This window comes from Eumetopias jubatus, unplaced genomic scaffold (genome assembly GCF_037043125.1).
Source record: "Eumetopias jubatus isolate StellerSeaLion01/CBP00866 unplaced genomic scaffold, mEumJub1_p1.0 scaffold_6, whole genome shotgun sequence".
Taxonomy (NCBI): domain Eukaryota; kingdom Metazoa; phylum Chordata; class Mammalia; order Carnivora; family Otariidae; genus Eumetopias; species Eumetopias jubatus.
The window spans coordinates 116,692,346-116,707,131 of NW_028274812.1; the positions used below are offsets into that span (position 1 = coordinate 116,692,346).

General features: G+C 40.0%; 1 protein-coding gene across 10 annotated transcripts in view; it reads left to right on the forward strand.

The window, feature by feature from the left end:
• FKBP5 (FKBP prolyl isomerase 5) overlaps positions 1 to 14,786 on the forward strand; it is a 121,216-nt gene that overhangs the window by 51,121 nt on the left and 55,309 nt on the right. For 8 of the 10 annotated variants that reach the window (XM_028120432.2, XM_088024013.1, XM_088024014.1 and 5 more), the window contains one exon: positions 12,650 to 12,776. In XM_028120432.2, coding sequence (XP_027976233.1) covers positions 12,672 to 12,776 — 105 coding nt within the window. In that variant the 5' untranslated portion in view covers positions 12,650 to 12,671. Of the gene's footprint in view, positions 1 to 12,646; positions 12,777 to 14,786 lie in introns of all 10 variants that reach the window. The other 2 variants (XM_088024015.1, XM_028120433.2) reach the window with 1 other exon arrangement.

A 14,786-nucleotide genomic window follows, 5' to 3' on the forward strand; every position in this document is an offset into this window, starting at 1 on the left:
AAATAAAAAAACAGTCAACAAAAATTAACTTTGATGAGCTAATGAATCATGGTAAAAAAAAGCCATGAATTCTATGTGCAGTATTCCCCTAGCGCGGGAGTTCTCTCGTTCTCCTTGATCCTCCTTGATCGGTAAACTTGGTCTTGGCTTGCTGGCTGTTCGTGCTGATCTTCTGGGGGAGGGGCCTGTTGCCGTGGTTTCCAAATGTCTTTGCCGGAGGCTGAATTGCCCCGTCCTTGTGGGTCCAGGCTAAGGAAGCTGCTCGGGTTTGCTCTCAGGAGCTTTTGTTCCCTGCAAGCTCTCGGTACAGCTTTGGAGGACCAGGGCAAAAATGGTGGCCTCCCAGTCTCCACCCGGAGGAGCTGAGAACTCGGGGCCCCGCTCCTCAGTGCGCCCCCAGAGAAAAGCAGACACTCCTGTCTCCCTGGTCTCCGGCTGCACTCTGTGCTCACCCGGCCTGTGACCCAGGGTTGCTATCTCTGGCACCCGACCCCGTGTGGAGTCTCCAAACCCAGCAGATCCCTGCGGTGCGCTCCCGCGCCGCTCCTCCCTGGGAAGGAAGGGGAGTCTCCCCAGCTCTGCCGCTTGTGGGGTCCCTGCTGGAGGAGCAGTGGCCCGACTGGGCCGCGGATCACAGTTTATGGCAACCCGAGCTGAGAGCCCGCGCCTCAGCTCCGTCTCTGCAGCCGGCTTCCCCGCTCCGATACCTGGGAGCTCTGCCGCACTCAGGCACCCCTGGTCTTTCTGTGACCCCAAGGGTCCTGAGACCACACTGTCCCGGGAGGATTCCACCCCCTGCTTAGCCACTGCAGCGACGTCCCTCAGCGGAGCCGACTTCTAACAGTTCCGATTTTGTGCTGCGCGGCTCTAGCACTTGCCAGAAGCGGCCGACGGAGGCCCCTCCCCCACCGTCTATCCTCCCGAATATCGCCTCGGATTCACTTCTCCGCACATCCTACCTTCCAGAAAGTGGTCGCTTCTCTGTTCAGAGAGTTGTTGCTATTCTCCTCTTCGATCTCCTGTTGAGTTCGTAGGTGTTCAGAATGGTTTGATCCCTATTCAGCTGACTTCCTGAGACCAGACGAAATCCAGGTCTCCTACTCCTCCGCCGTCTTGCTCCTTTGCCAGGGTTTTATTAGAACAGAATATTATTTTTACTTTTTGTAGTTGAACACTCAGGTACAGTGTAAGTCTCTAGATTTTTCAGAGTAGATTTGGAGAAGGAATGTAGTCAACTGGTAATGATAGTTAAGCACTGATTCCTTACTCTAGTGTCTGATATTTTACCATTTTTATATTGACTGCTTTTGAAAATCACAGTTCAGTGTCTGTTGAGTGCCTCTTTTACTCCATGCACTTATACTAGGTGGTAGAGGTACAAAAAATCAATAAGACACATTGTCTACCTATAGACCTGCCTGTAGTGTTTATAGACCTTTGTCATGTGTTACCTTGTTGTCTTATTCTTAGAAATCATTAGAACACTTGGAAGCAAACTGTTTGACCCTATGAGTCAACCCACATTGATAATCTACCACTGTGATACAGGTAGAAATTAGATTTTTCTATCAAAAACATGAGCAAACGTGTTCAAAACAAAGTAATAGAGTCTTACTCCTGTCTTTACCCTTACCAGAATGTAAGTTCTGAGGAGATAGAAAATGTTTTCTGTTGTGCCTTCTCCATTGCCTAGAACAGCGGCACATAGTAGATATTCAGTAGCTATTTGTTGAATGGCTCCTTATCTTTCAGCTTTTAACTCAGTGGTGTGTGTACAATGTTCTGGCCACTGTTCCTTTAGGGATATATTTACCTTATCTCCCAGTGGCCTGAATTTAGTTACATGGCCATACTTAGCTGCAGGGTAGGACACTGAAGCTTTATTCTGGGAAGCTTTGTGTCCTGTTAAAAAATAGAGGTTTTATTAATAAGGAAGAAGTGGAGAAAAAGAGACTTGAAAAGTACTGGCAGTCTCTACCATAACTCTTACTAGTGATATCTATCAGATGTACCTTTGAACTAAGGGGTGTCATGACTTGGCTTGGAGCAGGCTACAGCTAGTGACAGCCATGAGGCAATGCGTGAAGTCAAGAAAGTACCAGAGAAAGATTCAGATGCTTACCTGAGGAGATAAAAGAGCAGTAAATAATTTTATTTGAATAGTGGTATGGTATTAAAGGAATGAGAGGACTAGTGCTTTCGAAGTGCTGAGAGAGCTTTTTAATCTATCCATTGGTAGTATTGCTGGCTGCTTCAGGGATGGTTTGTAGTTTTTAAACTGTTCAGCTGTATTGCTAAGAGTCCTAGTAATCAGAAGTGAGGCTAAGCATTAGAAATTTGAGAAGTTTGGTTTTATTTACTTAGTAGTAATTGCTGTATACTTTTATCTTAATTTCCACATAGAGTCTGGTAACTCCCCAACAAACATCCAGACTTCTCTCCTGAGCTCAGGCCTTGTCTCTCTGACTGTCCTCTGGATATCTCACAAACACTTTTTGCTCAACCAGTTTTCTTCCTCTACATTGAAGGCACTCCAAAATGTTTGAATTAAATTGAACAGTAAAAATGAAAAGTCCTGATGAGGGGCGCCTGGGTGGCTCAGTCGGTGGAGCATCTGCCTTTGGCTCAGGTCATGATCTCAGGGTCCTGAGATCGAGCCCTGCATCAGGCTCCCTGCTTGGTGGGGAGTCTGCTTCTCCCTCTGCCCGTCACCCCACTCATGCTCTCTCTCTTGCTGTCTTTCTCTCAAATAAAAACAAAAATCTTTTTTTTTTTTAAAGATTTATTTATTTATTTGACAGAGTGAGACACAGCCAGAGAGGGAACACAAGCAGGGGGAGTGGGGGAGGGAGAAGCAGGCTTCCCGCCGAGCAGGGAACCCTATGTGGGGCTTGATCCCAGGACCCCGGGATCATGACCTGAGCCTAAGGCAGACGCTTAACGACTGAGCCACCCAGGTGCCCCAATAAAATATTTTTTTTTTAATTTTTTTTAAAGAAATTTCAGTGGTTTTAAATTAACCTTAGCAATTTATTAAAAAAAAAATTCCTGGGGTGCCTGGGTGGCTCAGTTAATTGGGCATCTGCCTTCGGCTCAGGTCATGACCCCAGCATCCTGGGATCAAGCCCCACGTTGGGCTCCCTGCTCCGTGGAGAGCCTGCTTCTCCCTCTCCCTCTGCCTGCCACTCTGTTTGCTTGTGCTCTCTGTGTGTCAAATAAAGAAATAAAATCTTAAAAAAAAAAAAAGTCCTGATGAGTGGAACCATGAAGTGTTTGATCTTTTTGTCCTAAGTTTAAAAAAAATCATGAAAGTAATATGTGCTTATTGTTAAACTATTTAAATGACCTAAAATAAAATTTAAGAAGTGAAAATTCCTTCCTACTCCCCCTCCTCCCAGATCTCATTCTCCAGAGTTATCTTTACTGGCTGTTTTGATAGTAGTTATCTTTCCAAACTTTTTTTATATATAAGCAATACACACACACATATACACTATTTTCCTTCTGAAAATAAGGTCATTTTACAGATTGCCACTCACCATTTGCTTAATAGTACATCTTGGACATCTTTCCATCTTTTCATGTCATTATTAAAAGGTTATTTTATCTGAAATAACTAAGACCTTACCTGTTCTTTATTATATTTCCAGAGTTTAGCTATCTTAACTCTAAGAAAAAACAATGATAAAAATTAGGTATGTAATATTTGCATAATTTGTAATCCAGTGCTGTAAAATGATTGCACACACCAAAATCTACAAACAGCTGGGAACCATGGTTGATTGCTGCGTGTAATTACAATATAGCACACTGTCACATGTATTATCCCCCTGTGATGTTATCAACTGGCTTTTTTTTTTTTTTCTAGCAGCCCAGAGGACCAAGTCATCACTGGGCACTGTGCACCATAACAATACACTTCATTTATTACAATGGTATTTTCAGTGCATGAGCATTTACAAAATCTTAATTCAGCTGTTTGGATGTTTTCGGTGTTTAGACTCTTAACTAAATGATTCTCTACTGTCTAGATTTATCTTATCCTTTTCAAAGACTTCATTATATTTTTGTAGTATGAATTTGCCAAATTTTATTTAAACACTCCCATGACTGTTCTTTTGAGGAAAAACTTTAGCATACTTTTATTTAGCCCTGCCGTTGACTTAGTGGTAACTTGAGTAATCTATAAGTGTTTAATTGATGAACAAATCTACACTTGACTCTTTCCCCTATGTATTTAAGTCTTTCTGGACCTTCTTTTTAAGCCTTTGCTCTCTATTTCCCTTTTACCTAAATCATTTCACCTTTTCCCATTGTAAGCCTAGTGCAGCTATCAAATGGCTCACCTGTCACTTTTGCATCTTTATACAGTCCCCTTCTACTTAACTTGTAACTCACAATATGCTGTCTTTCTCTTATTTCTGTTTTTTAACCTTTAAACCTTTACCACTGCCCAGTGCCTATGGGAGATCCTAGGGGATACACATAATCAGCAATTTCCCCCCACAAAATAAAAAAAAATTTGCCAAATACTTATTCATAGATGTCCCATTTTATTCTAAGAATCTCTAAATATTTGAGAAGTAATTGTAGCCACAAAATAAAGACATGTAAGAAAAATGTGCAATCAGATAATAAGAGTATACAAAAATCAAAAACATTGCTTTAAAAGATCCTTTGATCACCAAATGGTGATCTAGAAATTCCATCAAAGAAAATCTCTTAGAATATAGAGCAAAAAGCCAATGATGGATTCTAAGAGAAACTCCAATGTTTCTTAACCTTTTGTGCACATTAGAATCATCTGAGATACTTTTTAAGAACACTGATGCCCTTGGGGCGCTGGGGTGCCTCAGTCAGTTGAGCGTCCAACTCTTGGGTTCAGCTCAGGTCATGATCTCAGGGTCGTGAGATAGAGCCCTGAGTTAGGCTCCACACTTAGCGTGGAGTCTGCTTGAGATTCTCTCCCTCTCCTTCTGGCCCTTCCACTCATGTGTGCTCTCTCTCTTCCTCTCTCTCTCAAATAAATCAATTTTAAAAAACCCACTGAGGCCCTGGCTCCACCACAAACCAATTAAATACAGATTCTCTGGGAGTGGGGTGCAGGCATCAGTGGCTTTTTAAAGCTTCCCAGGTGATTCTCATGTTTATTCCATGTTTAGAAACATGCCTAAGAGATCTAAAGGATAAAACCAAGATGTGTACAGTCTGTCTAGTAAGACTTTGAGGTAGAGGACAGACACTGAAGAAGGAAAAGAAATAAAAGTTGAAACTGCCCTGAGATCCGCAAAGACTCATCTTCAGCAATTAAAGACCAGGATATCAAGGGCCCCTGCAGGAATTAAGGAAAGAAGACAAATACCACAGTATATCCTGGTGATAAGTCTGAACCCCAAGAATAAAGAAAATCCTTATATCCTAGAATGGGATCCACCTTGTGCACTAGGGAGGGAAGGAAACCTACCTGGGCTAACTGACCCAAACACCGCTTCTGCTCTCTTCCCCAGACGTGGTTCTCTACTTAATTTCTCTGGCCCGCTCCTACTTTTGTTGATGCTGACCCCAGGCTCCCTTGGGAAGAGCTGTTCTTAGAGTTGATGTTTAGAAAGGCAACTTGCGCTTCTTTGTCCTCTCCTTCAGTCTGATCCCTTCTCCCTTCTAGTTCAGTGACATACCTTTTCTTGTTTTCCAGCTCAGAGATTTACAAATTTGTCTGTAATTCCAGGGCCCTCTTGGAGAAAGTTGATAATTTAGTAGTCTTTCAACCTTTGGCATTTGGGATGGTCTAATATTTTTTAGGTTTTTAATACTAATATAATATTGAGAATAGTAATCCATCCAAGTAGTCAGTGACAGAAGTAATTATAAATTTGGTCTGTTAACTTTGCTTTCTTCAGTAACTACTTGAACTGAGAAAGCGAGTATAGCAAAGCATTGTATATATCTAAGAGAGAGAATAAAGGGGGATGTCGTTTGTAGCTATAAAGTGGTAATTCCGTTGAGGATTCTCTTTCCTGTCTTCTCCACTGGACATCTGAGCCTTCGGTACCTGAAGAATTGATGCAGCAGGCCCTGCTGGAGGCTGGGCTCAGCACTTTGGATGTACACTGTGGATGTACCCTAGAAATGAGCAAGGCACCTTCAGTTAAGGGGAAAGTAGAAGGATTAAAGAGTTAAGTCTGGCTGACCGTTCTGTTAATTTCTGTCTGCTCTGGCCTCAGATTTCTTTTTTTTTTTTTTTTTAAGATTTTATTTATTTATTAGAATGCATGAGTGGGGGGGGGGTGGGAGGGGCAGAGGGAGAAGTAAGCTCCCCGCTGAGCAGGGAGCCGCACACGAGCCTCCATCCCAGGACTCTGAGGTTATCCAGGACTCCAAGATTATGACCAGAGTTGAAGGCAGAAGCTTAGCTGACTGAGCCACCCAGACCCCCTCTTTTTTTTTTAATTGTGCTTAAATGTATGTAACATAAAATTTACAGTTTTTTACCAGTATTAAATGTACAGTGTAGTGACAGTGAGTACATTTACACTATTGTGCAATTACTACCACTTTTGTTCTCCAGAACTTTTTCACCTTCCCAAACAGAAACTCTGCACCCATTAAACAACTGTCCATACTCCCTTTCTCCAGCCCCTAGTAATCTCTATTCTACTTTTCTGTCTCTATGAAGTTGCCTACTCTAGATACCTCATATAAGTAGAGTCCTAGGGGCGCCTGGGTGGCTCAGTCTGCTGGGCGTCCGCCTTCGGCTCAGGTCATGGTCCTGGGGTCCTGGGATCGAGTCCTGCGTCAGGCCTCTTGCTCAGCAGGGAGCTTGCTTCTCCCTCTCCCTGCTCTGCCTGCTGCTCCCCCTGCTTGTGCTCTGTCTCTGACAAATAAATAAATAAAATATTAAAAAAAAGTAGAGTCCTATAATATTTGCCCTTTTGTGTCTGGTTTATTTCACTTAGCTTAATGTTTTTAAGGTTTATCCATGTGTTGTAGCATGTGTCAGCATTTTATTTTTATGGCTGAATATTTTAATCATACATATATGTACATGTACCATATCTTGTTTATGGACACTTGGATTGTTTCCACCTTTTGGCTATTGTGAATCGTGTTGCTATGAAGATTGCTATACAAGTCTCTGCTTTCAGTTATTTTGGGTATATGTCCGGGAGTGGAACAGCTGGATTATAATGGTAATTCTGTGTGGAACATTTTGATGAACCACAGAGGGTATACCATTTTATATTCCCACCAGCAATGCATGAGGGTTCCAGTTTCTCTACATTCTCCCCAAACATTTGTCATTTTCCATTTTTTGAAAATAGCTATTCTAATGGGTGTGAAGGTATCTAAGGGGGAGCAGAAGGTGGTGATCCTCAAATATGCCCCTTTGGCATGGGGACTCTTTTGAGCTGAAGGCAGTTGAGGTCTAACAGACTCAAGAAGAGATTTATTTATTATTTTATTTTTTCTTTTTACCTCTCTCTTAACTGCCTAAAAGAATTTAGAGTGAGGGCCTGTACCTGGATGAGAGCTAATACCAGAGATGACTGTTTATATAAAAAAGACTTATCTGCCTGGCAGGGCAAACATTTGTTGACCAAACGTTTGCTCCTCCCATCATCTGTGAATGGTCTTCCTCCCCTTTGAAGTCCCAGTCCCTCACCGCCTTCTCCTTAGCTCAGGATGGCTTATAAACCTCAGTTGCTTGCGTGTCTGGGAACTTCATATCTTTGGGGTTCCCAAAGGTAAAAATTTGGGGTTTTTTTCTTGTTAATCTGTCTTATGTCAATTTAATTATTAGACCAGGGAAAGAACCTGGAAGGGAAGAAAGGGAAAGTTTTCCCCCTTACATATCTCATTGAGATTTTGATTTGCATTTCCCTAAAAACTGATGTTGAGCATCTTTTCATGTGCTTATTGGCCATTTGTACATCTTTTTACAGGTTCCTTTTTTGGAGAAAAAAAATGTATGGGCATGTGTGGGAGTATTATTCATCATCTTCTTCTTCCCCACCCCAGTGTGGAGGAAGGAAGTTAACTGGGGGAAGGTATATGGCTAAATGTAGAGTGCAGCTTCATATCCATGTGTAGTCTGTCCTCTTCTGTGATCTCGTTTCCTCTGCGTACATATTTATCTCTTTTGTATGCATGTCTTGTCTACAAATAGATAACTTATCTTGACACTCCCATGTGTTACTGGATTTGAATGTTTTGACAGAGGCGTGGGGTTGAAAGTCAATGAGGGCTTTCCGGTTCATCCTTACATGGGTGTTTTTTAAATTAAGATAGATTATTGCATTTAGTTACAAGTCCTAGGGTATGTGTCTTGTGTGTTTTCTTCCTCTTGTGTTTTAGTTTTAGGAGGCTGTGAAAGCCTTTATGGCCCAGGCATCTGTGTTACTTAGAAAGAGTGCTACTGTCATTTTCTGTGCTGCTAACAAAGCATCCAGGTCCTATATTCCCTTTTTGTCTTCTTTCTGAAAACTCTCCTGTTAGAGAGTAGGATAATCTGATACAAGTGATCTGTATTTTAACAGAGAATAACACGGTGAGAAATACACATGGGGAATTAATGGATAACCCTTTAAAATGATTTCTCATTTTTAGTTACATTAACTGAATTTTTCAGTACACTGTTGGTGAAATTTTAAGCGTATTCTCATTTTTCAGTTATGTCTCAGGTGTTTGCTGACTTGCACTTTGGAGAGTGCCTGCTTATCTGGCATGTCCATAACAGAACTGTGTGTTCCCTCTCTGATGTACTGGGTAGCAGTTTCCCCCCTTTGGACAGTTCAGAACAGTGAGCTTTATCATAGATTAATATCCATAGCTACATAGTGATTTTAAATCCAGAATAAACCTAGAGTAGGGGAAAGAAGAAAAGGCTCACTTATGAAAAAAGTGAAACTTTCTCAGTGTGTCTTGCAGGTTTTTGGGAATTGTCTCATCTTACTGCCTTTTTTCATATAACACTAGATCAAGGAAAAAGGTTTTTAAAAATTTTTGTTTGCTTATAAAGATCTGTACGCCAAAGGACATAACTGGAATTAATGGAAGAAACTTGGAAAATTCAGTTTATTTCTTTATTCTTCCAGATTTATCTTGCCTTTGAAAGTTGAAAAGCATTTTACTGTTTTATTTTTGTGTTTTAATTATGCTACCCCTTTTCATATACTACTGCTCAGAACCATTGTCTGAGATTACGAAGATTACTTAAATCCCTTAAAGTGTTAGAACCAAATATGAAGAGCAAATTCCTTTATCAAATGAGACTTATAAAGTTAGCAAATCAATTTACAAGTTGAATTTTACCAGGCTATTGTTTCCAAAGGGTAGGATTAGAACCAAAAGAAATGGCTTTAAAAAAATTTATTTATTTATTTATTTGATAGAGCGATGCATGTGAGCAGTGTTGGGAGTTGGGGGGAAGACAGAGAGAGAGAAGGAGAGGATCTCAGGCAAACTCCTGGCTGAGCACACAGCCTGATGCAGGGTTTGATCTCACGACCCTGAGATCATGACCTAAGCTGAGATCAAGAGTCGGACACTTAACCGACTGAGCTATTTTTTGATTGACAGTATTTTCATTTAAAAATGTAGCTGATCCCCAATTGATAAGCATTAAAAAGAAAGGCACTGTCTTTGGACATGTGGTTGGTAGTCATCCTTCCTCAAAACTTTTATTTTTTTTGTGGTATTTGTGCTTGCACACACACACACTCTCTTAAATGATTTGAAAGTAAGTAACAGACATCATGACACCTCACCTCTAAATAGTTCAGGATTTGTCTCCTAGGAATGAGGGTATTATTCTACGTAAAACCACGATACTGTACCACACTCTAGAAAGTTAATGTTACAAAGTAATAATAATCTAATGTACAGTCTTATTTTTTAAGTCTTTCTAATTCTCCCAAAAATGTGCTTTTATAACATTTTCATCCCCCTAATCCAGGATCCAGCCAAAGATCACACATCACATTTGGTTGTTGTATCTCTTTAGTCTCCTTTAGACTAGGACAGGCCCCCTATCTTTTTTGGGGTGAGGGATCTTTCATAACATTAACATTTTGAGACGTCTAGGCCAGTGGTCTTATACAATATTGCACAAATGATTTTATCTTTTCTTCTTGATTAGTTTCAGGTTAAATACTTTTGGTAGGACTATTACACGTGTACTTCCCATTCCATCACATCAGGAGGCACCGGGATAGCCATGTGTATTATTTTGGGTAATGCACAGCTTGGTCATGATGCAGACCACTCGTGCTAAGGGGTGCCTCTCAGATCACTTCATCGGAAAGCACTTTTCCTTTACTAAGTAATCTGTAGGTTCATGCTTTGAGACTGTGTGGCTGTCCTGCTCCCTAATAACCTTCCACCTGGTCATTTTAATTTGCACATTGATTTAATTCAAGGTTTTGCCAGGGGGCTATTGATGGATGTCAGTTTATCTGTGAGGCCCAGGAAACTTTTTTGTGTCAATGTATTTTTCCGGGAATATGATTCATGACTCCCCAAATATTTAAAAGATATTTTCCCCTCTGTTTTGGAGGTGCCTTCTACAAGTCTCCATGCATTAGAGAAGTCTATCATAAGCAGTTGGTTACTAGAAGCTGGGAACCAACCCTATGCATGTAATTTTCCTAATTATCTATCCTAGCATCACATACAGCTGGGTACTTAATTTCTGTTGTTGTTTGAGAATGCTTTGTTCTGGCCTCTCCCTTATCTTGAGCCAAGCATTTGGATCTTTTGTGTTTGGTATAAACTGTACTAGAAAATAAAGCAAAGGGGCTTAGCTCCTGGTCTTTGGTGTTCTCTTTGAAGATTTTTGGGCACAGCAGAATTTGATTTGTGTCTTTGTTGACTGAAGTAAATTTAGGTCAATTGGAAATGAGTTAAAACACTGCAGGATATTATTATTATATATTGACTTTAGGGAGCTTTATCCATTATTATTAGTTTAATATGGAATAGCTGTAGAAGTGATTAATTCTTGACTTTCCCTGCTCAACCAGGAGAGCAGTGTGGAATTAATAATTGCAGCAGCCACTGAGATGTGTTTTGTTGCATCTGTTGATTGGCCCTTTGGTTTGGTTTGCCTTGCATGAAAAAGTGTCTGTCATTTGGGTGACTGATAGTAAGAGCTAACATTGGAATGTATACTTCTAAAAATACACATTATACCATTTAATCCAGAAGATCACTCTGTGAAAGTAGATGTTATTATTCCAATTACACAGGTGGGGGAGAAAGGCTTAGAGAAGTTAAAGGTAGCCAACATCAAACAGCTTGTAAGGAGCTCCAAATTCCTTGCTTGTTCTGTTTTAGCAGTCTGAAAGGTGGAGGCATTCTAGGGGATATAAATATGAACAAAGCGTGGCCCTTGCTCTCAAGGATCTTTTAAATCCAGCAAATGTGTCTTATAAATATATGATAGACAGCACATCAAGGGAAGAGCTCAGGAAGCACAGAAAAGTGCAGACAACTTCCAAGTATGGGGTCAAGATTGGTATGATGGAGCAAGAATTTGAGAGGGAAGAGTGTTTGGAGGGGAAGAAAAAGAGTGACCAAAAGCATGGAGATGGGAAAGCAGAGGGCTTGTTATGGCTGAGGAATTGCTCTGGTTTGACTAGAGCATGAGCTGCATGAAATAAAGTAAAAGAAAGGAATGGAAGCTAGACCTGTGAAAGATAGGTTAGGATCAGATTGTGAAGGGCCTCGAATGCCATGCCAGGGAAGAACCTCATTCTATAGATATTTTGAGCAAGAGATGAAAAACGTAGCCCTGAAGAGGACCCAATGATAAGCATGATAAATGCTTACATCTTTAAGTTATGATTCTGTGCTAATCTTTTCACATACATTATCTCATTAATGCCTCACAGGAACTCTGTGAACAATGCACTCTCTCCCTTTTACAGACTTGAAATTAAGGCTCAGCAAGATTAAGTTTGTGGGTGTGAGATACTGCTGGAGCTAAGGCTCAGACGGGGGTCATCACTTTCTAACACCTGTTCTATTTACCACTATGATATATTGCCCCCCCTTTTTTAAAAGATTTATTTATTTATTTTAGAGAGAGAGAATGTGTAATAGGGCAAGTGTGCATGAGTGACGGGAGGGGCAGAGGGAGAAGATCTTCAAGGAGATTCCCCTCTGAGTGCAGAGCCCAACTCGGGGCTCAATCCCAGGACCCATGAGATTACAACCTGAGCCGAAATCAAGAGTCGGAAGTTCAGTGACTGAGCACCCCTGTATGTTGTCATTTTTCAAATCACATCACCTGATAAGTTCTTAATTTTCTGTCAAGAATATCACTATAGGAAAAAGACATTTTCAAAGTTCTAAAATTACTGCTTCTCAGTGTGTAATCATGTTAAGGAATATAATCACTACCAAACCTGACTTGTACTGCCCTCTAATTTGGGACCATCGCTGGATGGGAAACTGTGGAGTTGGATGATGTTTTATGTACATGCCTCATGGTATCAATACATGCTCATGGCACATTTTTGTTTTCATGTTCAGTGTTTAACCTCATTGGCCCTATGTAAACCTTAGATCAGGGATAGCCCATTCCTACGGCATTTTCAGATGCTTAAAGCAATGGTATTTTTCCTAGCTAAAATACATTTCTTCTCAGCAGGTTTTCTAACTTATAAAAGACCATGACTACTGATGAAGGTGCCAAGAACAATGGAGAAAACCCAGCAGCAGCTGTGGCTGAACGTGGAGAGGATATCACCTCTAAAAAAGATAGAGGAGTATTAAAGGTGAGGTTACAAGGATGAATGACATGCAGGGAAATTTGCTATTTGGAAGGATTATTTATAAAAATCTTTGTTTCTTTTGGCTGGAGGTGGAGGTGGATAATGTTTTTTGGGGCTTACTAAGTGTTAAACACTACAGCCAAGTTCTCAGTTTCATCTTCATGACTTGAGGTTTATTTTTAATCCCAGATTATAGATGGTGAAACTGAGGCCCAACAGAGTAAATAAGTGCAGGTCTGGGGTCCAGATCCAAGTTGTGTGACTCTAAAAGGCTGTATCTCCCAGTTCTCAGAGTGTACACATGGTTTATTATTTTAACATAATATTTAAGTATACTAAAGCTAGCTGGTGACAATTCAATTTGAGACTTATTAGAGGAAAAAGAAAAGCTGACTTGCAACGTTCAGAAGGATTTGTTTTTACATACAGATTGTTGTTTGTGCAGTGAAGATATTTTTTGAGGTTTCATCAGAGAATATATCTTACTTTTGAATTAGCTTTCCTCCTTAAAACACACTATATTTTTCACTCTGTAATTAATCATTTCTACATGTGTGTTTTTGTGTCTCACAGTGGTTTTGTGAGACAATCAGCCCCTCTTGACTCTTCCATTTTATTTATGGAAGGTGTATATTGGTATTCCATGTAAGTAAGTAAACTGGAGCTGAGCAAGGTTAAATGATTTTAGTCATATTAAGTCATTATTTCTCCTACACTGTTGTTATTCATATAAGTTTTGTGTAATTTTTTTCTTGCTGAAAGATTAGCTTACACATTCTAAATATTACCACTAAGCTGAGTTTTAATATCTCCTTGTGTCAGCAGCAGCAAATGAGAATTTTTTAGTTTGTTTTGTGTAATCTTGCTTATATGAAGCTTTTTTTCTGTGCCTGGATCTTCTGAATATACATGTTTTACTGTTAGCTTCCCACATGCCAAGCCGAATTTTGGAGACTTTCAACTCCAGAAAGAGGGGCTTTATGCCCTAGATTTGTATCATGCTGTCTTCTTTCAGAGGGCCTTTCAACCTGTACCTATATGAATCACTTCTCCCACACTCCAGGATGCTTCTGGAGACAGTAGATATTTTTGCAGGCTGTCCTCAGCATCTCCCTGCTCTATTTGAGTCCTTCTTGTGCACCTTTTCAGTGTACCCAGACAGAACACAGTCCCTAACCTCCCTCCAGCCCTGCTTTGTTCCAGGGAGTAAATCTGAGAAGATTTTTAGGCTTGTAAGAAACATTTTGAGATTGTAAGTCCTTTAAATCATGGGTTTCACTGTGGGGCTTTTGGTTAAGATTAAGTAGGTCTACTAACTGTGTGACCTAAGGCAATTTAGTTAACCTCTCTGTGATGAAATTTCCTCATTTGTAATATTGGAACACTACTACCTACCTCGTACAGTTATTGGGATTATATAAAGCATTTAGCACAGTGCCTCATCTATAGTAATCTCTCTTATATATATAAATATAAAATATTAAAAATAAAATATAAAAAATATTTTTATTATTTTTATTTTATTTAAAAAAATTTTTGTTAGTCACATACATAGTCACAGTATATCATCAGTTTTTGTTGTAGTGTTCCATGATTCATTGTTTGCATATTATTATTTTTTAAGACCAAGTCATATCTGGGAAGTCAATGACTAGCTCAGGAGGGTAAAATTATATTGTGGAGCTTATATTTTTAAAATGAATTGAGACTAGATTGTATCCTTAAAGTATCTCCTTAAGGTAACTCTTCACATCTTCCATTTTTCCCAGTCCAGAGCCCCTAGCAACTAACATTCTACTCTCTGTTTTTGTGAGTTCAGCTTTTTTAGATTCCACATATAAGTGAGATCATACAGGATTTGTATTTCCCTATCACTTAGCATAATGCTCTCAAGGTCCTTCCATGTTGTCACAGATGGCAAGATTTCATTCTTTTTTGTGGCTGAATTAACATTTCACTGTGTATATATGTACCACATTTTCTTTATCCACTCATCTATCTGTGGACACTGAG